Source organism: Pteropus medius, unplaced genomic scaffold (genome assembly GCF_902729225.1).
Source record: "Pteropus medius unplaced genomic scaffold, Ma_sr-lr_union100, whole genome shotgun sequence".
Taxonomy (NCBI): Eukaryota; Metazoa; Chordata; class Mammalia; order Chiroptera; family Pteropodidae; genus Pteropus; species Pteropus medius.
In genome coordinates this window covers 5,277,645-5,302,597 of record NW_024340692.1, presented here as the reverse complement: position 1 = coordinate 5,302,597, position 24,953 = coordinate 5,277,645, and the positions used below count along the sequence as shown (strand labels likewise).

General features: G+C 34.7%; 1 protein-coding gene across 8 annotated transcripts in view; it reads right to left on the bottom strand.

Annotated features, from left to right (window-relative positions):
* NFIB (nuclear factor I B) overlaps positions 1 to 24,953 on the bottom strand; it is a 219,381-nt gene that overhangs the window by 191,537 nt on the left and 2,891 nt on the right. For all 8 annotated transcript variants that reach the window (XM_039876522.1, XM_039876675.1, XM_039876744.1 and 5 more), the window contains exon 2: positions 20,238 to 20,769. In XM_039876522.1, the coding sequence (XP_039732456.1) occupies positions 20,238 to 20,655 (418 nt within the window). In that variant the 5' untranslated portion in view covers positions 20,656 to 20,769. The remainder of the gene's footprint in view (positions 1 to 20,237; positions 20,770 to 24,953) is intronic.

Here is a 24,953-nt window from a genome sequence, read left to right as displayed (position 1 = left end):
TAGAAAAATTCAGCAAAGAAATCATTATGAAAATCAAAATATGTATCCTTTGTTTATATATCTATTTTCTTCAGAAAACTCTCATCACAAAAAGAACTCAGAATACATTTATTTACTCAGGCGTAAGTGAATGTCAATAAACCTGAGAAAACAACCCAACTTTTCTAACAAATAAGAAAAGAAGAAAAAAATATTCTAAGACTTGTAAGAAACACCATTAATTTCATATGGTATAAGAGGAATAGAAAAGGTTTTATAAAAATCAATCATAAAGACCATAATTCGTATTCCTGAAGTGCTGGATTACAATATATGGCTCTTGATTTGCTTAATCCTCTCTTTAAGGCTGTTTCATTTTCCCCATATAGTCTCTGTGGTTTACGCAATAAACACATCCAGTTTCAGGGTGTCATACAAAAGTACAACAGAATAGGAGGAAACAACAAATGAGAAAGACTGCTTGGTTTAGGAGAAAAGATTAGCCTGCATATCACTATAACTTTACTTTTTTATATCAGAATTAATAAATCGAAATTGAAAGAAACTACTTACAAATCAAAGATAAAACAAAAAATCATTTCAATCCTTTTAAAAATGTGCACCTAAGTTAAAACGAGCATATCTTTGTAATATGCAGAGATTGTCCCTCACTATACAACATTTTCTTGTGTTCCTTCTACCCTAGTGTGAATAGAGTAACTTTACCATCTAAAGTGAGGGTTAAGAAAGAGCTCCGAAGACAAACTACATGGGTTCAGATTTGGGCTCTGTCACTTAACTACATGGGTTCAGATTTGGGCTCTGTCACAAACTACATGGGTTCAGATTTGGGCTCTGTCACTTAACTACCTCTGTCACTTAACTACCATGGAGTTCTCATTTATGAAAGGACAGTGAAGTATGTACCTCGTATGGTTATTGAGGATTAAACATGTCACATAGATAAAATTCTCAAAACAATTCCCGATACATAGTAAGTGCTCACTAAATATTAGCTGGACAAGGATATACTAAACAGCTTTGTGGAAAAATCACCACAGCCCAGAAAATCCTCCCCACCTTTACTCAAATTATCTATTGAGCCTCAGGTCAATGCAAGGCCTTTTTCAAGTCATTAACTCATTTAGCCCTACAAAAAGCTTTTAACATTATCTCCAATTACGCAGAAGAAATGGAGCTTAGGGTACTTTAAAACACTTGCTGAAAGTCCTACAGCTAAAAATAATGTTAAAAAAAAACAAACAGTTTTTCGATTCGTTCTCCTGTATGACAGTTTTCGTGGCTCCTTCCAGCAAGATCCCACTACTTGCACTCCTAGTCACTTCCTCCAGTGATAATCACCCATCAGACTAACATGTTAGTTGCAAAGACTGCAATAGATCTGCTAATGTTTGAGGAGCTGGAGAAAATATTGGGTGTACCCTCAATCCTACATTCTCTTCTTCTGTTTGGTCCATTAATAGCAATCTCCTTACAAAGCCCAGCAGGTACTCACTATTCCTCCAAGCTTTAGTACAGTTCACGATTTTCTCACTTCTGAACAGTATGGTGCTAATGCCGCTCATAGCCCAGTGCAATGGCTCCAGTTAGGAGCAAGGCTAGAGTTTAGAAAGGTATCCTGACATGTTTCCAATTTCCTGAAAGAAAAGCTAGATGCACCAAGATGCCATAGAACATGGTTGTTATTATCATATATACCCTACAAAAATGTTTGTGTCATATAGATGAAAAAAATTATATTTGTTCATCAGAATAATCCATTCCCATGGCCTCACTATTTTTTCAGAAATTGTCACAAGCTTTCATAAGTCATTTCCTTCAAATGCTGTTTGCATAACTACCATTACTCTTTCACAAAGTATTTATTAAGCACCTAATGGCAATGCCTTTTAGTTAAGAAAAACAAAAAACAAACAAACAAACAAAACAAGAAACATCAGATAATTCTTTTTAAATTGTCTCTCCCTACTATAAAGTTAGTAAAATGTCTGTCTTCTCTATATTGTAATACCAATACCTAGTACAGTGCCTGATACATAGTAAGTACTCAGTGAATATTTGTTGAGTGACTAAGCAGTTTGTTGATAGAAGAATGGTTTTAAAATGCCGTCATAAAATAGCAAACTGATATAGATTTCTTTTTACATTTCAGTGATCATACTCCTGCTGTCTCTGCATAGCGTAATCAAGATTCAACTATATAATCAACATTGTATATACCCTTATGAGAAATAAGGGAAAGAGACATATGAAAAAAGAGAAAATCTGATCATTGCCCTCTAAGAACTTACATTCACTTTTTATTTGTCTGAGGGGGTGTGAGGAGCACAGAGGAACTGAGAATTTCATACACTAGATTCAATTCTATCTTCAGGAGCTAAGGCTGGTAACCTTTAAAGTGTGAGAATTACGTTAAAAGAGCTCTAATATAGCTACTACAGTCAAAGGATTTTCATAGTTTTCATTTTTTTTTTCTCTATCAATGAAGAAACACTATGCTCTGAAGTAGGTATTACTCACAAAGAGCAAAATGTATTAGGGAAATTCAAAACATAAAGCTGGAATTATTTTATTGTGTGTATCACTACATCAGTTCATTGCTTTTAGTAACAAAAGTATATATTGCATCAGATCCCATACTTCAGACTGATTAAAACACACCTCATCACACTGAAACAATTCTTTTTTTTCTACTTGGTTTGGGAGCCACACTTGATTTTTGAAATAATAATAATAATAGTGATGTAAACTGGACACAAGATTGAATTCAGCTACCTTCAGAATATTTAATAAAATGTTTTTTGCAGAATATTCTGCTTTCCAGATTTTTTAAACTCTATAAAAATAACTTCTCAATTCTAAAATATGTAAAACAAATTATTAAATATATAACACATAACAAATATGTATTCACATTTCTCATTCAAGATTATAAACGATAAAATACTAGAATAAAAAGATATTATATAATACATTTTTAAACAATGTATATAGGATTATACTTAAATCCAAGAGCTAAGCTAAATATAAGAATGATTCAGATATTAGAATTCAATATTACTAGCCACAGTTAAAAAAGGAAAGAGATTAATCAATCAAAGCCATTTAGTATTGAGAATTTTAGCATCTGGGCCAAAGCTTCCTATTGTTCTTTTATTAACCATTTTTTAAAAAACAAAACAAGTTAGTTGTCAAAAATAGCAAAGTATATAATTCTCAGTATAGTATATATTATTGACAAATAGAGTTCATTTATATAAGAGGTATTCTTGGTTATCTGTTTCATCTTGTTTTGTTTTTGTTCTACAACCCCTGAGAAAACCCTGCTTAAGACTCACCTCCTCTCTGTGACCTTTCCATTCCAATCCCACAGGGTCTCCTCCCAGAGAGCTCAGCAAATCTAACTATATATAGTAGTTGATGAGACTGTTAGTTAGTGGTATACTTGTTCCACTATCTCTGGCATTTTTCCTTCTCATAAACACTGCAAGTGACCATTGTCCTCTGTTTTCTACTTGTACATTATTTGGGAGCAGCCATCTATTTTTTAACTATTTTTTTCCCTAACTCTTTAAAACATTGAAAGTACTTACTACAGAGCTCCTACTCAATCAATGTATTTCTCAACCCTTTTCCATCTTTATCCCAAGAGTTATAAATTTTCCACGAAAGACACATTTTATTAATTCATGTCTACTTCCTTGACTATATGATGTATGTGAAATCATATTAATCATATACAGAATTTTCAAAAATTAATATACCATATATGTGCATACATACACACTTTGGAAAAATCAAATGACTGATCGAATGAATAATAACCAGATAAAGGTCATTATTCAGTGACAGTTGAGGAAAAGTTGCCAACACCCAAATTTTTTAGGCACTTAAAGTATATCACTAATAAAGATTTTTAAAAATTTTTGTAGCATTTCTAATAAACAAGGCTAAAGAGTCAAAATTATTCTTCAGAGATTAAACTTACAGAAAATGCTGAGATATCGCTTCCAAATTTTTTATGGGACTATAATTCAGCACTATCAGAGACATAAAAGAGAAAAAAGTATGTATCACCATTCGAGCCTCTGAAAAGGCTTGGAATTTTATAGTCTTGGTTTCCTGGATAAATACCATTGCCTCGAGTATTTCCTTCTAGGCAACAGTTATGGGTATATTCTCTTTTGTTTCTGATTATGTTTATGTCTGGGATTTCCTTATAACCTAAATGAAAAGCCTTATAAAAAATGGACAGTAGTAAAATATACTGCATTTTAAGAAGAAATTTTTATAGGAGTCCAACATGTCTTCATGCTCCTAGGAAAGGCTATTCTTTAAGTCACTAATACTAAAATGAGCATTATGATTTGCTGTGGTTCTCTACTATTTACTTCTTTAGGATCAATGTGAGACATTACATAGCAACTACAATACTGTATTTTAATTTTTACTATATTATGATTTTGTCTTCCCACTTTTGGCATAATATTGTCCCTAACTTAATGCTCTGCCCCTCAAAACTCTTTTGAGATCAAGTCTTCCAGAATCCTCAGCTTAGGTGGTGAGGATTCATTCATTGAACAAATAAGGACTCAGTACCTAACACAGCGGACACTGTACTGGTTGCTGATTAAAATTCATGGCAATAATTGCAAACATCCTATTGAGTACCTACAATATGATAGGCATGGTCTTTAAGCACCTCAGAAGAATTTTCTCATTTCACCCTCACAACTGCCAAATAAAGTCAAGTGTCCACTGCAGAGCTCAGGAAATCAAATCTTAGAAGATATAACTAATTTACCCAATCACATAGTAAATAGCAGTAAAACAAACATTTGAACCTACAGCTTGATTCTAGAGTGAGCTCTATTGCTAACGTGGATATTGTACTTCATATAGTCTCATTTCACTCATTCTTGAAATTTAAAGCATATGTTAGGTAGGAATGACATTTCTTATATGAGTGGAGATACAAAAAAAAAAAAGTCTCAGTAAAAAACAGATTTTTCCCATTTGAGGAGCTTCCCTTGTATTACCTCAGTAACATTCATCTCATTTTCCTCAATGTTATCCATATTCAGTTTAAATAAATTATACTCATTCATCCAACAAATACATATCATCTATTTAATAGTGTGCTCTCATAACTTTTCCATTGATTTTGGTGTCATGCACTTGCATAATAACCATCTTTTATTCTTCTATTTTTCTATCTACAATTGTGCCTTTGAACATGCTTTCAAGCTTTCCCAAGTATAAACTATCAAAGTGGAAATTAGCTACTAAAAGTAGCTGATTTTAAACTTTTTCTAATACTGCTACTATCTCTGCTTAAACTTACTAATCTCTATTGTATTCAGATATGCCTTGATATATATAAGCACACTGCAGGACATTGATAAAACATAATTTATAGATAAATCTTCCATGTTATAAAAGAAGTCTTACCTTAGCAAAAGTTTTCTTTTGAAATTGAGGTCCCTTTGTGAAGTTAATATGTTTTGGCTTCTAAAAATTAAACTAAGGAAAAATTCTTAAAATTTTTAAAACATTTCTTAAATAAAATAAGGTATATAGATGTTTGTTTTAAACTTTAAGAAATCAATTTTTTAAAACTAAGATGAGAGCTATATACCACGCAAAGGAAAATGGAGATACTATAATTATTAAATGAATCTAAAACCCGTAGAAATCCAGGAAGCAGAACTTAAACCAACTCCTTATAACCGGGTCTACTTTTTCTTCCAATATCTATCTAACTTTCAAAAAATAGTTTTTCTTACTATCAATCTCAAACATGATCTACCATGTTACTGGAAATCTGGCAGGACATATTTAACGGGTCCTTGCTGTTTTCCAACCACCATCAAATCCATTTTAGTTGACCACACCTAAATAGTATTCCCCATCCACCAAAGAAGAGAAAGGAGTCATTTTTATGAAGACCATGGCTGCAGACTGACTTCATTAGCATATATCCTATGAAAAGGTATAAAAGAAAAAACTGGACTCTTGAATCAATTGATCTCAATTAGTTACAAATCATAATATAAGCCTTTTAATCACAATTTTCCTCTATATTCCTTAAAAAATGCTACTATGTTTACAAAATAACTTTTTATTGTTAATGCTTATTTATGCCCATGTAACAATAAAACTAACACAAACAACCAAAGTGGCTTTGGGCCTCTCTGAGACTCAGTACCCACAGCTGCAAAGTGAAAAAGTCTCTAGGGATTCTCTCAGCTCTAAATTTATATTGGATAAAGACCTCGTTCTCAAAAAAAGAAAATTTTAATCTAGATTGAACCCAGCGATTTGACTATTGGACTTTGAATTGAGCAACATGAAAGTGTTACTCAAGAGTCAAGTTACACATTTTCTATTTCTCTTTAATAAATAAAATGTATTAAAGTCTCATATTTAACAAGAATATGCTGAGCTTTATTAAATATTGCTTAACATGAAGGGCATCGTCCCTCTGCCAACATAACCGGCAGCCAAATTCCTAAGATGCCAGAGCTACTTAGAGGGATAGCGGAAGTCCTCAAGCCAATTCCCGCACTTAACAGATAAAGAAACTGAGTCACTGATATGCCCGAAGTCTCCCAGGTAACTGCAAGCAGTAGAGCTACCAATTTTCTTCTCTTCCTCTTCAGCATGCTACTGCAATCACTATGTGGCATAGAATGAAACTCTACATCAGTAAACAAAGGAACGGAAGAAGGTAATTCCTTTACCCAGTCAGTAAATAATGGAGAACCTAAAATTTCTTTTTTTTAATGCAAAGACCTATGTTCAGAAACTTACAGTTCAAAGTACATTAAGTAAAACCATGTCCGTATGCAGATATGTCTTCTCCCACATGCATCTTAAGAAAATAGCAAACAAAAAAATAATTTATCATCTGCCCCTAGAAAACAAAAACTGAAATTAAAAGAAAGAATGGAGTAAATCTAAATTGTATATTTTCATCTCTTCTAAAAGGATTAAATAACAGAATTCTAAATGGTTTGTTTGTACTTTCCATGCAATATGTAGATTAAGCATGAAATTCTGTTTGGGACACTTTGACATCTGTTTTCAGTGCATTACAATGAAATCTGGGGACTTGATACATACATTTGCTGTAATAAAACTGTCACTAATCAGTGTTTTCCAAAATATTGCCCATAACTATTACTATTCAGTAGTCTCATTTGCATGATCTAATATTGTTGCTACATCATGTTTTTCCCTGACAATGTGTTAGCTGGTCCCAGGCACATGGTCTAAAATGGCTGCAAACCACTCAGCAATCTCAGCATTTCCATAGTACTCTGTACATACGCATGCAATCTGTCCTAAAACTGAACTAATGCTTCATCCTTCATGAACTATTTTCCCTGTTACTGGAGCACCCAAGGTTGAATTCATATCAACAACAATAAAGAGTCTACATAGAGGAGGAAATTATGCCTCTTGGGGCTTCTACAACAGAAGATGTAAACATAATCCTAACTCAGAAGTCCCTTCAACAAATCTGTTATATGCTGTTTGATTGGTGAATGCAGTCTGTCATTAACTTAAATCCTTTCTATGAAACACAAAACAAGATTGGACCAGACTTTAAAATAGGGCTACGTCATTTTCTCTAAGATTGAGAAATAGCTATATCAATGGCAGGTACCAAGAAACACCAGCTCACAAGGTGTTAACACAACCTCCTGGATATTAGATTGAACAAGTTTCCACTTCATATTGCACGTATCTGGTGGGTCATGCACAAAACTTAGATCTCAGGGGAGAAGTGATTCTGAGAGCTCAAACATGGTATTCACCAAAAACAAACACTTACTAAAAACAATATGTCTACCTATGCTGATTTAAAATGAATTCCATATTTTATCAGTGCTTGGCATCGTATTCATCTCGCTTAATAGTCCAATATAATTTCATTTTGTTCTCCTATGAACTCATCTTAAACCTGAACTATATTTCTCTATACACATGTTCTATATTATACAAATGTTGGATACAAAAAGCAGATTAATCGTAGGCCCTAATGCTGTGTTTGTTAGTACTAAGAAGTTATTCCAAATGTTCCAAAAGGGATTAATGTAGTATAACAAGTCTATTTAATTATTGTAAGACCAGTGATCCTCATATTACTATAAGCAGCTTTCCCCTTATTTGGAGACTGTAAATAGAACAGATATTGTTACATGATAACCATCAGTCTTATCCAAAAATATTAATGTTTTACCATCAGGAAATTTAAAGTAGTATGCTAGTATTTCCAGGAGGTTATAAAAAGCAACATTATTTAAGAACCAGATATTCGTTGCCATTTTAGGTCAATACCAACTTTAAAAGATAAGTTTAAACAAAGTTTTTCCAATGTATTAGACAAAAATACCAAATCCTTCTGCAATCAAAAGCAATTAATTTTAGGTATCTTTAATATTTTCAGATGTACTTTGTTTAAAAGTACTATAACACATGCTTTTTGATTTTTTTTGTATCTCATGAACAGAATAGCCACTAAACGCCATGTACATTCTATAAAAGAAAAGGCATGACACAGATATTAAAAATTTTGTGCCAGAATCTAAACAAGCTAATCAATATTCTGATTCTGCTTTCTGCACACCCTAGTTACCCTTTAACTGATGAACAAACAGTGAGATAACTTTTCGTATTAACTCCTGACTAAAACCCTAAGGTATTACAAAATGCTTCATATAAGAATATGATTTTTTTTTTTTGCACTGCATCAATGTGACATTTAATTTAAGGTATTTCCCTAGTAGGGATTGTGGTCATGGGTTCATCTCTCCACTTTCCAAACCTGCTGTGCAAAACAAGGCAGGGGAGCAAGCTGCTGGCCCTGAACAACAAGTACCATTATTAGTTCCCAAGGATCTGGCCCACAAGGTGGCTTCATGACCACACGAATTCAACCACCACAGCTACTAAAGTCAAACACCAATCCCAAATCTAGTTTGGGAAGAAAAAGTAAATGTTTTAACCACTTCCCATTTAGCTTCCAGTTGTTCTTAGTGAAAGTGAAATCATTTTAAGTAAGAAATATTAACTTTTTTCCTCTAGAGATCATTTAATTAATTTTCCTAACATCGTAAAAAGAACAAATGGGAAAGATTGACTTAAAGAAGAGTTAAATGGCAATAAAGTTAAAACAATACGTGTAACTAATTAAACATCTTGAGTTTCAACGCAACAAGGGGACATTTTTATTTTTTCTTCTTTTTCTTTTTCAATTACAGTTGACATTCGATCTAGGGGTCATTTTTAAATTAAACACTTTCAAACATAAATCTAAAAACCAGCAGCTTGCTCTCTTCTTCAAGAACAATCCAGTCTAGCCACATCATCATCACTTCTGTCCAACAAAATCTAAAACATAAGTGTAATTCTCCCAAATGTTGGCAATTTAATTTTCTTGTAAATAAGAGTCTTATGCTTTTACTGGATTGCAATGAATTACAACGAATTACAGTGAATTACTTGCTAGGAATACCCTTCATTCTACACGTAAGTTGAATTACTTACTCAGAGTGCCACTAATAAAATTATTTTACTCTTTCCTTTCAAACACTCTTAAATTGATCAAGAAATTAATTCTCGGGTAATTCTGATATAAAGGATTTCTAAAACTTACAATTTAAATAGATTTTAAAACTATATACAAATAGCTAACTTCATGTGCCTACAGAGAATTTCCTAACAAATATCTATGTACATTACTGTGATCAAGACTTTCATTTTCTCTTTGGAATGTCTTATCACCTGAGATACGTAACAACTAATTGATGACCTATTGCTTCAACACCCAATCATTCCTTCTTTTCACAACTGGGTAGTTTCTCTGGAACTCTATCTACACTATGCTGTGTTCCTTTATAGAGAGTAATAATAGCTATTGTATGTTATTGCTTTACTTACATGAATTATTTCATGTAATCCTAAAACAGCTCTGTTAAATAGGCATTTTAATCTCCATTTTACAAAATGGAATACCAGAGTACATGGAGCTTAAGTGACTTGGCCAAGGTCACAAAGCTGATAAACGGCATAACCAAGACTAGAACCCAAAATGTCAGATTTGTCCACTTACTTTCTACGCTCTATACACATTAAAAAGGCAGGAAGAAGGGAAATCTGCTCAACTCTAAAAGCAATCCAAAATTCAAAGGATGACGGAATATTTTAAATTGCATGTTATTTACTCTTCAATCTATGAAAGAACTGTCCTTCTTAACTAATTCCTGAAAGATCTAGGCCCTGCCTCTCTTTTTTTCTCTTACTTCACTTCTCTTCAATGCTCTCCAACATGCACACACGCACCCACCAAATAGCCGTGGTCCTGGAACTTAACCTCTTTAATGGCTGAGATCTACTTTGAAAGAATTTAATGTTGGAACTCATATTGACTTCTGGAAAAAGTCATGGACATTCTTTAAACTCTCAAGGGCTGGTTGCTGTTCTTGTACCCCAGTTCCACTGCATTTATGAGGCATTAGCCCACTAACTACTTCCAAATCTGACTGTGTTGGCTCTACCACTGAGGACACCAGAGAAAAAGAAAAAAGGCAAGAGAGATGTTTTCTAGTCTATACTGGCTTTTATACAAGAGGAGAGAGAAACTGATGCTACTGTCTAAATTCAGATTCAATACATTGCATTCACCCTTCCTTCTTCAGACCGCTAAGATGCTAGATTATCAATATAATTAATGCTGAAAAGCATTTAAATTCCTTGATCTTTTGAACATTCCTGGGGGGAAATAGTTTAAAACAACAACAACTAAAACAAAGAAAAGAAAGAAGAAAACTGTTCTCACCTGCCATTTCAGATACTTTTTAAATGGGAACAGAAACATCTAGTGCTTTTTTCCAAGGTTCTAGTGCCTGTACCACATTGGCTCTCATCTGTCAGTGTATCCACACACATGTATAAACAGTATGCGACATACAACTAAGGAAATGCACATTCTAACTTAAACTTCCTTTTTTCCTCTAATAATTTAAAAATAAAATGTAACAGCTTGGATTTTAAATATTTAATCTGGCAAATATAGGAAAAATCATGAACTACAATGTCATATTTGGCAAAGAAAAATTTGGTAGGATAAAAATATCTGTTTTAACACTTTAGAAGGCATTTCCAACATTTTAAAAATAAAATTATTTCACTGCTTCGGAAAAGAAGAACAGAGGCAAAATTCTTTATTTTCACATATGAGGTCTTCATAGAGAATACAAAAAACAATTTTTATATTCATCAAAATAAATATTTAATTTCACATACTGGCAAAAATCCCCACAGAAATACAACTTCAAATTTACTAATGATTCACTATTATATCATAAAATTTAGCTATTTAAGTCATGAAGAATAGGCTTCCCCTAAAATTATAGCTTATAAAATGGAATATATAAAGTTACAACATTACTCTCACTTTTAAAAAATTTTGGTTTTGTCCTACATGTTGAATATATAGCTTTTTCCAATACTGGACAAAGATTTATAGGTGAAGTTTAAGAGTCAGTCATTTTAGGACTTATACATTGGTAACCAAAAGCCTAACTAAATTTACCACTTTTACCCTGTATAATGACAATAAAATATTTTTATTGTACCAGCTCAAAATGTCGAAAAGTAATTATTAAGGAAGCCATAAATATAAAAAGCTGAAAAGTTGACCTCAGAAGAGTGGGGGAAAGGAAATTGTGATATGCATCATCATAAAACACGGAAACTGAAAACCTAAGCAGGAGAATCCCAAATGCCTCCAAATGCCAGAATACTATCCCCCACCTCCTGTAGCAAGGAGGGCTGCAAATTTGTCCCCATCACTGTCAGCAAACAAAAGAAAGTCACTTCTACAGCCAGACCATGTCAAACAGAAGACGTAGCTACAGCAGAGGGACGCCTTGAATCCACTGGGGTGTAAAGTCAGGGCTGGGGCTTTTTGTCAGCTATTACCATAAAAGAATAAGAGGAAACAGTGACATTAATACACAATAGAAAGGTCAAACAGCTTGCAGCCATTTCATGACCCAGACAAGTCAAGGTCAAAGGATTCAGGTAGCAACTTAGCCAGGGCATAAGTTACAGCACAAATGAATTGTTTTAACACATCAGCTTTGGTCAATTAAACCTAACAAGGCAAGTTGCATCACGTAGCAGGGTTCCTGACACCAAGGCCAGAAGCTGAGACCGACCTCATAAAACAAGGCTTTTAACATAGCATAGCAAATTTAAGGTAATCCATCCAGAAACTGCAGATGTCAGAATAATAAAATACAAGTTGTCCTAAGCAGAAACGTTTTTCACACTTTAGAATTCACTAATAGAGGGGTACAGTCTTCATATTGACGTACTCGTGTTATTAACATAGAAATAAATGTAATCCCCTACTCACGTGAATTATAGAATACATCCTATTTCAAACTTTCTTTACATCTGTGCTCATGATTAGATTTTTGCCCTAAGCTGTACCATTTCCTGTTAAAAGCAATACATTTTTCTGCATATTTTTTTCTACGTGAGTTCAAAAAAATCAAGTCAAAAATATCTTCAGCTTCATTCAGCATCTGAATATTTATTAGTGTCACAATATTAACTGATGCTTGTTAAATGTTAATGTGTAGTTTTGTGGAAGATATATGTATTTCAAAATCCAAATGAATAGTTTATTTAATTTTCTATTTTGGGAAATGGGGTTTAAGCTAACCAGCATTTTAAAACTGAAAACACTTGGATTAAGATTTTTTTCCAAAGGCAATTCTGATTTTTTTTTTGCACTTGCTTAAACAAATCCCATTTCCAACTGATTCGTGCTTCGTCCATAACTTCTTACATGCCCCAAACTGCCTTAAAATGGGATTCTGAAAATATACAACCTCCAGGCAACTCTCAGCTAGTAAAATTACTTCATCCATCACCCCATATTTTCAATTATATAGCCCTTATTCAGAGTTCTTTAATTTCTCTGTGATTCATCAATGCTGTCCCGTTTAAAACTATCATCATAAACAGAGAATATGTGTATCTGAGTGTTTTATTATAAATAAAGTATTTATGCACAAGAATAGTTTGCATTCTCATCATAGAACATTGCTTAATGTAAATTTTTAGAATTTTTTTTTGTATGTGTGGCCTTCAATTCAGCCTCAAGGTCTTTCCACCTTATTGTTTAATTGGTAGCCATTTCTTCCAATTTTCTGAGTAATATAACAACCAAAAAGCCCAACCATTCAAGTCCCATTAGCCTTACATCCTGTAATGTACAGTCTAATACAAGCTAATCCCGCAGACTCACTCTTCACTACATGCACTTAGTTTTCGCAAGTTCTCGATGCCAAATCCTAACAACTGAATTCAGTTAAATTAACCACATCACATAATTAGAGTTCAAGGGCCCAAGAATGTGCTTTAAAATGAGACGACATACCACGTTGCCACAGAAAAGTGAGTATGATTAAAAGGAAGCTCCCCTGTCGCTATGCTTGGCACTGAGGCATGCTGCTGTAATAACTTCAGTTTCCGATCGCATAACCACTAGTCCTTGAGATTTCTAAAATTATTCCTCCTCCACAAAGATGGAGGAAAAAAAGTTGGAAAACTCTGCTTTGAACATTATGTTGGCTAACCATTTGCTCTGTCACAGCACATACACTAAAAAACTCCTCAAGTGTCGTGAGTTCTACTTTGATCGACTTCAAACTAGCAAATGCCGTTCTTCCACAAACTGAAGAGAAATTTCTAGTTTCAGAGCAAGGAATCACCCTTGCCTTTGCCCATAATTTTCAGATACTTAAGAATTCCCAATTTAATGAGTGTTTCATGTGCTATTTACACTCTCTGCAAACCTTAAGCTCCACACAAAGCAATAATTATTCCTCTGATTATAAAGTCAGTTATCATGTAAGCCACTGGGATGACAGAAATGAAAACTTGCTTATATCAACTTTAAGAATTCCAGAGAATTCTCACTCAGCCTTCCATTGGGTCCCTCCCTTTTCAGGTGCTGAAATTCCAACTAGTTGGCAGAGGGGGAGAATAAGAGTGCTTGCTATGTAAAGGAGTTATTTTTTAATCCTACTGGTCTAGGTTTTCCATCAAAACAAGCGCAGTAAAATTTTGTGAGGAGAAAGACTTTACTAAGTCAGATATCTTAGATTGTTGTTTCAGATCATAGTGCCAACTTTAAAAGGAAAAAGTTAATGGAAGATTAAAATTCTAATTTCCTTTTGGCAGTTTCCCCTTAAATTCCAAATTTAGGGGGAAACAAATAAATAAAAAAATCCTGCCAGATCTATATTATTATATCTACGGGTAGATATACTTTCGAAAACAGAAACTTTAAAGAACTAAAGCAGCAACAATAGGCGGCCTCCCTAAATGGCTCCTGCCCAGCTTTAAGTCTCCAAGCACACACTGTCAGGGAGCCACCTCTTGGGAGACCCAACCACCATCTCTTGTCACCGTGATTCAAAGTTCCCCCAAATTACCATTATTCCTGGGTAATAAGCATCATTTTCGTTCTTTTAAATATGGAGTTATTTTACCACACACAAGAGATAGAGTGCACTAAATTTGCTAATCCAAACACCTTATCTGTTTGAATATTTTTTATTACAAAATGTGTAGTGCTGTGTATATTAGTGGGCAGGGATGCCTAATGCTGTAAGTGGAATATTTTATCCACCTTTGCTGCCTCCAGAAAGTGGGGCACTGTATATTTTTTAACTATTCGAAAATCATAATTGATATAACAAATGAGCCATCCCTCCCTCTCTCCCCCTCCCTGTCCCCTTTGAAAAGTGAGATCATATTAACAGCAATGCAAGAGCTTAGTCTGCCATATCAGACCACAGATGCCAAGCTTTCCCAGCTGACAAATGGGGCCTCAGAGTTTAACTCTTGAATTGTCTAGCCAAGCTATCTTACGGCAGGGACATCATGGCATAGAGGGCAAACTTCTGGCCCCTCAGACTGTGTTTTCTTCTTATCAGTGAGAAAATTGCTAAGTATCTTATCTTACAATATATGTTCCCACAAAGGTCTCATTAAGTCTAGGAGCAAGACATGCCAATAAGAGCCCTTCTTTATCTGGTGAACTGTGTGTGAGCCAGTATGCAAACAAATGAGTACTGGAGTTCATGAGTTCAGTCAAGGACAGGATGCTGGATGGGAAAACTTAACTTAGTGTTCCCCTAAATTAAACATGCTTACAGACTTTATGCTCTCTGAGCATTTCACAATGCCAAGCACACCAAATCATCCTAGAGAGAAGCCGCATTTTAACAAATTAGGAAAGCTTCATTCTCCCCATAATGGGAAATACTTGCAAATGAAGTGAAATTTATTAAAATGTTAAAATATACCGTCAACTTGCAAACAATTATCTACTTAAGCTTTTCATAAAGAAATAACTGTTACCCAAAAGGATTCTAAAAGTTAGTAACTGAAGGAGAAAAATAATTCTTAGCATTTGCTTCCTCGCTAATGGTATGTGACAACCAGGAAGGATTCTATTTCAAAACAATAATAATGATTACAACTTCCCTGTAAACAAGTCACATTTTTCACAACTTCAACATGTACTTTAAGTATCATAACGTTTCTAACAATAAAACAGCAAAAGTTTCCGGCTAACAATGGATCACCATTTTAAGGGTGCCACAGGGCTAAAGGAAACTTCTTTTTCCTGAGAACCAGGAGGTTCCTGGACTCTCGTTAGCACTCCAAAACATGTTTAATAAGAGTGCAAAGTACAGTCCAAAAATCAGTTAGGCTGACTTAGTTTAAACTCTAATCTGTTAAATTCATGAAAACGGTTACTATCTCTTGAGATCTTTAAACTTCTTAGTGTGTTGTGACCTCTCTGTTTCTTCAGAACCCTTCCCTGCCTCAGAGAAAGCCCAGTCCCCGCTATCCCTCCCCACAGTGCCTTTTTTTCCCTTCAGACAGGACACAGCCTGGCAACTCAAGGCCTCCCTTCCATACGCCAGACTTCCTTCTGTGCAGCCCTTTGGGTAGAACTGCTAATCCTTCTTATTAATTAACGAGATAATGGTGGTTAACCAGAAAGCAATATTAATGCTAACTAACTGGGAAACTTCAACCAAAATTATTTCAGTCTTTTGTTGGTTTTCCTGGTGTGCAGAATTGTGCACTAAGAATTTGGCAACATTTTGATGCAGAATTGAGACATTCAGGAATGACTGATTTATATCAGACCTTAACACATAGGTTTCCTCATTACGGTTTTCTCATTTTTTTTTTTTTTTACCATTTACACTGTTGCACATTACTAACTAGAAAGAAAAGTAAGGTCCTCTCAACATGTTACTATAAAATTGAGAAGTGTGGAAACTAAAAGAACCAAAAATTACCTAAGAAATAAGCAGTGATGTGACTGAAAGCAGTAGTCAGTCATAATGAATGCATTACATATTACTGCATTTGGCTAGTCCTCCACACCCTTTTCATATTACACCCTGCATTTTATACAGTAAGTATAATTATGTCCCAGTAAGGTGTGCTGTGCAAGGCATGCCTGCTTTTTGTTTTGTTTTGTTTTGCTTTGCTTTGCTTTCATGGATGTAATAACAAAGACAATATGGGGAATAGGTACCACCTGCCCAAGAATCATTGGACATCTTTAATATCTTTGGGAAAATGGAGGCCACTTTAGAGCTATTTTTTCCTTTAATCTGTCACAGTCTTCGAAAATATTAAAAAAAAAACTAAAAGGAAAAAAAAAGGAAGGGTTTTATATTAGCTAAGGTTTGCTGCAGCAAACAAGCAAGCAGCTTTCATTCAGGGATTGTCAAAAACTTTCCAGTGTGCCCACTGCAATGCGGATGCCAACCAACGAATCAAAGGCATTCAGCAACTAGACAAAGAGGGTCTGATGCCAACCTCGGTGCCACTGGCAACCATTATTGGCATCAAGCACAGTGTCTGCCTTTTTTTTCCCCCTCGCCTGGCACTTCACAAACAAAATGGCGGTTCTTGTAGCAACGAAACAGCCGAAGCGCAGCCTCTGAATCAATAACATCAAATGATTTTACAGATTTAAACGCAGTTACTCCCAAATGATGTGTATATTTTAGGTAAAGTGGGGGGGAGGAGAGGGGGTTTACATAATTTTATAAATGACTATATTGAACATGACCCTTTACTAATATAGAGAAATAGAAAAATGGACTATATTGCGACCAACTAGGCTATATGCATAGAAGAAGCTGAATAACAAAGAGACCTAGCTTTAAAGAAAATACTGCCCTGCAGCCATGTGATGCAAAAGTCTAATGAACTATATATCAAAAATGATTTCAGAATGCATAATTTTTTCCCAAAACCATATCAGATGCAGATGTAGCACTAGAGCTTGTGTCAAAGCTCTAGTAACTCTTTCCACATTTCAAAAAGATGAGGCTGCTGGGCATGAAGGAAAAAAAAAAGTGTGGGTTAAACCAAGAGAATTAGGAAAAAAGGAAAGCATAGGAAGTTGGTCAACAATGGAACTTTATTATATGTTGGTCTTTATTTCATTATCCAGAAGAGATGCAGTTTGTGATCTTGTATAAATAACCAAGAGGACTATTGACATTTCTAGATCTGGAAATTGTCAATATATTGTAACATCACTCCACACTGCAATGCGGATGCCAACTAACAAATCACAGGCATCCTGAGCTAAACAAAGAGGGTCTGATGCCAATCCTGGTGCCAGTGGCAACCATCTTTGGCATTCTCTCTGTTCTTTCTCATGTTTTCCTCCTAGTCGTTTAGAAGTGAAGCGAGAAAGAAAAAAGGAGGGAAAGATAATTTTGTTGCTCATTCTGTTGCAAATATAATATTTTTCTTTTCTGATTTTTCTTTCATGTTTTTCTTTATACTTCCTTACCTGATTTATGAAACAGACTTAAGTGGGTTTTCGTGTACTTATAGGAGTAATAAAAAGTCATTATGGGAGATATGTAGCCCTCTGACTACAGACTTATCTTTTAAGATGCCTTCTTTAATCAATTGTACTGTAAAACAACATAATTAACCTATATTTGACCAAAAATATTTATAAATTTTAAAAAAGGGAACACACAAAAGCATCCTGATGTGAATTTTTCAAAGAAAAAGCCAACAGATGTTAAGAAGAGATGATGCACTGGCAGGTAGCAGAGAATACAAATTAGATGCACGGAGTAAAATTAAAATAATGAAATGTTTTTATGATAGAGACTCAAAACAACAACAAAATCAGTGTTTTATCTAAAACCATGGTCTCCAAGAGTTGCTTAAAACTTTATGATTATCATGACTTATGGTGCAATGCAGAAGGCATTTTTGCATTTTTCTTTCTTCAATCTATCTTCACAAATCCAAAGGATATGTTCTTTATTGTCAGTTCATCAACCAAGAGAGTTGGCTGCCTGCCCTGGGAGTGAATGTACACGCATGTACACCTCAAAAACTAGTCTTCGAGCAAGTTAAAATGTGAGCAGCAGTGAAATGCTTACAAATCTTCCCTACCCGGCATGAAAAAGTTACATGACCCACTTTTTAAAACTTTACTTCTAGCCTTGACTTTCACAACACAGTTATAACACGTTTAGAGTCAATCCAACACTTATATACAGCCCACCTTAAAATGTCACCTCCTAGACAGCTGTCAATCAAATTAAGTGTCATATGTTAATGAGCTTTAATATTAGGACACGCAGGGCAAAAATATATTTTCCCCCAAACCATCATTACTTTGACTCAAATTCTTAAATGCATTGAAATAATAAATGTAATGTTTCATTTAAAAAAAAAAGCAAAATTTTCAAATGTATGATGTCCAACACCATTATTTAAAATCAAAATAAAAAATTTTAAATGGCATTTAAGCATATCCCTGAAACTGTATCAAGGAAATATAGACAAAAAATACATAGTAAATTACCTAGATTTCTAAGTCAAGGAGTAACTTTGGTATTGTATCTTGTGGATGATAATAAAGTTCATACCAATATATTAAATCCCACATTTATATAAACAAACATCAGCCACCTGGGTATCTATAGGCCATTTTCCCCACCACCAGGCCAAGTTAGGAAATAACCCACCATCTGTGGCAGATCAAACTTCAGTCCACTTTTGGTATGCTGTTTTTTAAAATGATGTTTTACTATGGACTGTTGCTAATACAAGGATATCTATATCCTGACACACTGATTTGAAGAAAAGACATTCTCACCTACTTAAGGAAAATATATTAAGGAAAATAAAAATAACATAGAAACATTTTATCAACTCAAAAAACACTCAGCAAAAAATATCACCTATTTTTGAATTATTCAGGCAACACTTACACCACTCTCTTTATCAAGTATTTTTAAATTAGGTATGGTATGTGGTTTCTGCGTTCTTTTTGAGATTTATTTTAAACCAGTGTAACTAGTCCACTGTTTTTGTTCTATAAGGAGAGCTATGACTTTTCTCCTTAGTAAGTTTTATGAATTTACATTCAAGTTAAATAAGAATATTAAGTGTTTCCAAGTCACTCTGGTAAAATATTATAAATTATTTAAACAAGAACTATGATCCATTTAATCTACAACGACTATTACACAATCAAAAGTGGGTATTGATAGAAATATTTAAATTAAAAAAATCTAGACCTACATAGATATACACTCTCTGATATTGGCTAGCTTAAGCATTTTATAGGAAATGCTAATTCTATTTTCATTGCAGTAGTACTAGATTCATGAACAAAGTTCATCTCCCTGTTAGATATGAGGCTAATACAAAGATTATTAAAGAGCGGTTTCACTATCTATAAATAAAGTTACATTTTCAAATTGAGAAAAGATGACTATATACAAGAAATATATCCTAGGACAAAACAATGAAGCGTAATAAACCATATTTTTCAGACTATTCTGTGTCTTTGAAAAAGTAGATCATTTCAAAGACCTTTGAAAACGTATCTCTTTGTGGTCTTTCTTTAAATATCCACACCTATCCCGGTATGAAAGCTCCACGTGTATTCCCATGGCTTGCACATGGCAATGGATACCTGAGTGGAAGAGGGCATGCCACTCTACCCAGAGTGGGTGAGGAAGGAGATCTAGGACCCTCGAGGACCACCTAGCCTAAGCCAGATATTCCGCATATGGGGTTTGTAGGCAGTGTGTACGGTGCTAGAAGAAAGAACAATCTGCTCCTACCTTGCTCCTGCACGTAGTATGCCAAAAACAAATCAAGCTCCTTAACTGATACTGTGATATGATGTGGCTGGACACAAAGTGCTGGGTTTGTGCAATGTGGGGATTTCATGAGCCGCTCTCCATCGGTACTTTCCAAGGGGATGCCTTTGAACAGGATCACCATGACTAGATCCAGACGCCAGACTTTGTCTGCCTGTCGCAGGCAGTCGATTCTCCTAATCTTACCCTTCTGGTCAGGATTGGATAAGACACAGCACGGGTGCTTCTTGCCAGTCACGGTGAGCACAAAGTCCTCTCGGTACTCCTGGCGGATATCTTTGCGCAGTTTGGCCAGAAGCCTGGATGCCCACTTCTGTTTGATTTCAGGCTTTTCGCTGAGAAGCTCATCTTTGACTGCTCTTTCTTCATCCTTTGACATTCGCTTCTCGTGCTTTTTAAAGTACTTGCGTTTCCGAGCCTGCAGGTTGAACCAAGTATAGGCAATTGCACGGACGTGTGGAAGCAGTGCCTCGATGAATGGGTGAAATTCATCCTGTGGGAGATGAGAGGGAAAAAGAAGACATACATGGTCAGTTTAAAGCCTCAAAATAATAATAATGATGATGATGATGATGATGATAATATCATAATCCATTCCCAAGTCAGTACAAAAAGTTATGCATAAAAATAACATTCTTTTCTTATTTAAAATGATCAAAATAGCAGAACAATTAAAAAGTATGCCAATTAACAATTAAAGTATGGCAAGCTGCCCCCTTTCCACCAAAACTCACAGGTTGATTCTCCCTCCTAAAAAGAAAATAAGGTTTATATTTGTATTTCCACTCTAGCCCCATCCCCCTCATTCCCACCATGCATCCTACATTCTTTAAAATGTAAGCAACCAAGGTGCTTGGCACCTAATTTAATATTTAAATATTTGATTGACCAACTAACACTACACAGTACCATTTTACAAAGAACACAGTGAGTTTTTTTTTTTTTTTTTGTAATCGGAGCAGAGCTGTTCAGAAGGCAGAAGCGATGCCACAGTTCATTTCTCTTCTCTGTGGCACAGAAACACAAAGCATATAGATGCTCAGTGTAATGCCACACAGTTCCCGCTTTTGGAGCATGCTCTCAGCAAGAGGCTGCTGGTGGCACAAAGAGCATGCGCCATTAAACTTGATCCATTTTCTTATCAAACGTCCAACATTCCAACACTGAAACAGCACCATTCCAAGAGTGGTAACTAGAGAAACCGGTATACAGTGAGGGAAAGTGGGCAAAGGACACAGCTTGTTGTATCAGTGTCCTAAACAGGTTTCCGGACTTTGAGCAGTGCATTTGCTAACTCCCTCCACCACCAACACTAGCCCCTAACACACACACACACACACACACACACACACACACACACACACACACACACACACATGTACACACGCACATCCACTCACTCACTCATACTCACACTCTCCTGCTCTCTCGAAGACACACAGACACACTCTTCCATTTTCAAATAAAACTTTCTAAAGTTGAAAACAAAAATTACATGAATGTTCTTCCGGCAGCTTTTCCTATAGAATCTGAAGCCCCATAGACTCAGTTAATTTGTTAACCGATCACATGAGTATGGCAATTATTCTAAACCCCTTAAAAATCAATCTGAGGCGAACAATGAAAAATGGCAACTTGGCACCAACTTTACATTCTTTGTGTCTCTGCATGCAGTGGCAGGGTGACACCAGGAGTGCACTGCTGGTCACTTACTGCTTTTGTGGGATCAATAAAATTCATTTGAACTCTCAGACAGGATCGTGGGTACAACATATGCATGTGTTTCTGAATCTGCACGTGTGCGGATGGTATAGTACCCTGTCTTTTGAATTAAGTGGTTTACCTTAGTCTCCTGCATTTTTCCTACCTGTTTCATCTAAGCCTTTTTCAAGGATAGGAGTAATGAGGAGTGGCAGATAATATTTACCTACAGATATTTCAAGTTACTTTCCAAAGCAGTCAGTGTTTCATTACTTCCTGCTGTAGGTAAAACCTGTCTCATAAGTTCAGGCCTATTACTGTTCAGAGAAAGACCTTAACATCTCATGAATGCGTGCAATACGCCAAGATCTGAAGCAAATAAGAACTTCTACGGCGACCACTTTTCTGGTTACATTTATTATACTGTCATCCCAAAATAACTTTCTCTAACTGATCACATCCCAAGTTAGAATTTACATACTAGTGCTAGTAACCCTGAAGTACATGGAATAAATTCTATTAGGTAAAGATGATGAGAGTACAACTAATGAATGACCCTCTAACAAAGAAGGTGCCCAAAAGTCCCATATAGTTAGTAATCCATTTTTATGATAAAATTCAAAGTTTCAACGCTAAAGACTGCAGCATGTTAGCAGTCTGCAGTTCAGAAAAGGAAGAGGTACATGTCCCGTCCAATCAATAACGCAGTTATCAAGTTTTTAACATATTGCCGTAATACGTTCCTACAGCAGAATAAGTATAAATCAAAATTTTGTAACAATACAGAATGCAGATGATTACATCACAGCATGAGCCATAACCAAATGCCATAGAGGAAATCATTAAACCGATCAGTAGTTTCCAGCAGAGATTTGAACAATTCGGTTACTATGCAAGCACATTAAACTAGGCCATGGAAAGAGTTAAACCACAATCTGTTCTTTGTGTGGGAAGGCAGCCCTGCTCACAGCAACCACAGCCTATGATAAGACCTCCCTATCTCCATACACTTTCTGATGCCATGCTTTCAGCTTTTACTGTAACTACAAAAACTTTGTTTATCTCCCTTAGAAATATATGCAAAAGGAAACCCTGCTCAAGGAAATGTGGACTTAAACATGCTTTGGGAACTCACTTCCTATAATCTGACTTTTACTATGATTTACTGATATGATTTTAAAAACATACATACATACATTCAAACTAAAAACTTGAGAATATAGAGTATATGTGGGGGACAGGCAACTTTGTCTCTCCCATTTTACCTTTGCCATGCTTTAAAAGTGCAATATTATTTTAACAGATATTAAGCAGTGCAGTAACTCTTAAGTACGTACATCTTTAAGTACTATGTTCAGTGACATTTCATTTTCTTATAAAGACATCAAACATACTTTTGATTAAATTTGAGTTTCAAATCATCTTATATGTATTGAACCTCAAAATTTTAATTAAACTATTTTAAACAATCAAAATGCAATTCGAGGGTCGATTTTGGAATTTCTCAGCAAACGCACACAAAACAATGATTTTTAAAGTTGCCTTGAGTTTGTTGCCGGTGTTGCTAAGTAATATTTTTAAATGTGCTTTTTTATCGATAAATAGAAGTAGCAAACTTTCTCAGTTCACGAAGTCACCTTACAAATATCTTTCAGGGCTTTACTATTATGTGGATTCCATTCAAGTGAAACAGTTACTGACAAGGAGACATATCCTCAAAAAAATAATAAGCAGAGTTTGCTATAAGTCATATAAATTTCTGTATTAACATGCCTAAAATGTCATCTCCTAAGTGTAACTGTTTTCTAATGCTAAGTTGCAATATACTTTTAATAATTTTGAGTGACATGAATATGGAACACAGTAACTATCTTCAACCAAAAAAAAGTAATTAGGGTATTCAAGTGTCCAATTAATAGATTATCACAATAGCACTTTAAATCATTATGAAAATTATTTTTTTAAAGCAAAGCATGTAAGTGATCTAAGATCTAATGGCTCTATACTAAGGTAACATGCCACCTTGCTCTTCCAGAATTCTGATTAAAATACACCGAGATTCAGTAATTCTTTCTCTTTTAAAACTTCCTTTAGTGGAACTAAATTGATAAATAACCACATTACAAATTTCAAATGTAAAAGCAAACAGTCCTAACTCCACTAAAATATTTATTTTTCTTCCCAGAAACAATGGTTTCCATGAAAGGGATGGAAAATTCGACCAATATCAAGGAGAAAGAACAAACATTAGATGGTCTTGGAGCGCTGCTATATAACAATAAACCATTAAAAAATGTACCTAAAGAACTTGAAAAACAATGAAAGAAAATAAATTCAGTGCAAACGTGCTAACTGAAAGTTATATTATTAAGGGTTTACATTACTTTTAGAAAAAGCAAATATTAAATCATAAATGATGGTTCTTAATTTCCTTTTTATATCTGATTTACACTTATGTATAAATACTGATTTATATCAATGTACCGATACCTCTGCATAACATTTTGCTAAATATCAACTTTAACTGTAGCTCCTTTTGAATTAAAAATCTTTCTAAAACCTAAATACCTCATTGGGACAATTGAGATACTTTGTAAAGTTTTCAACCAATTAAGAATGTTTCTTTATTTCTATTTACATATCCTAAAAAATGTTTTGCTACAGCTATTAAGCTCTTGTAATACAAAACTAAACTATTGGCCTGATATAAAAGCAACACAGTCGATGTGCCCATACTTTTTCAACACCTTATATTACCTATTAAGTCACATAGATATAATTAGTTAAGTGAGAATTCTAAAGCTAAAATTCCTTCTCTAATTTAGGCCTTAAATCTCAAATACAGTTTTAATAGGTCAATGTAGCTTTATATTATTAAAACAGTAGAGAATGTTAGTCATCATGAATTAGTGTTGGTAACTATCTATCCTTGAATACTAATGTGATAGCTGAATGGTGATGCTGTATATATTCCTA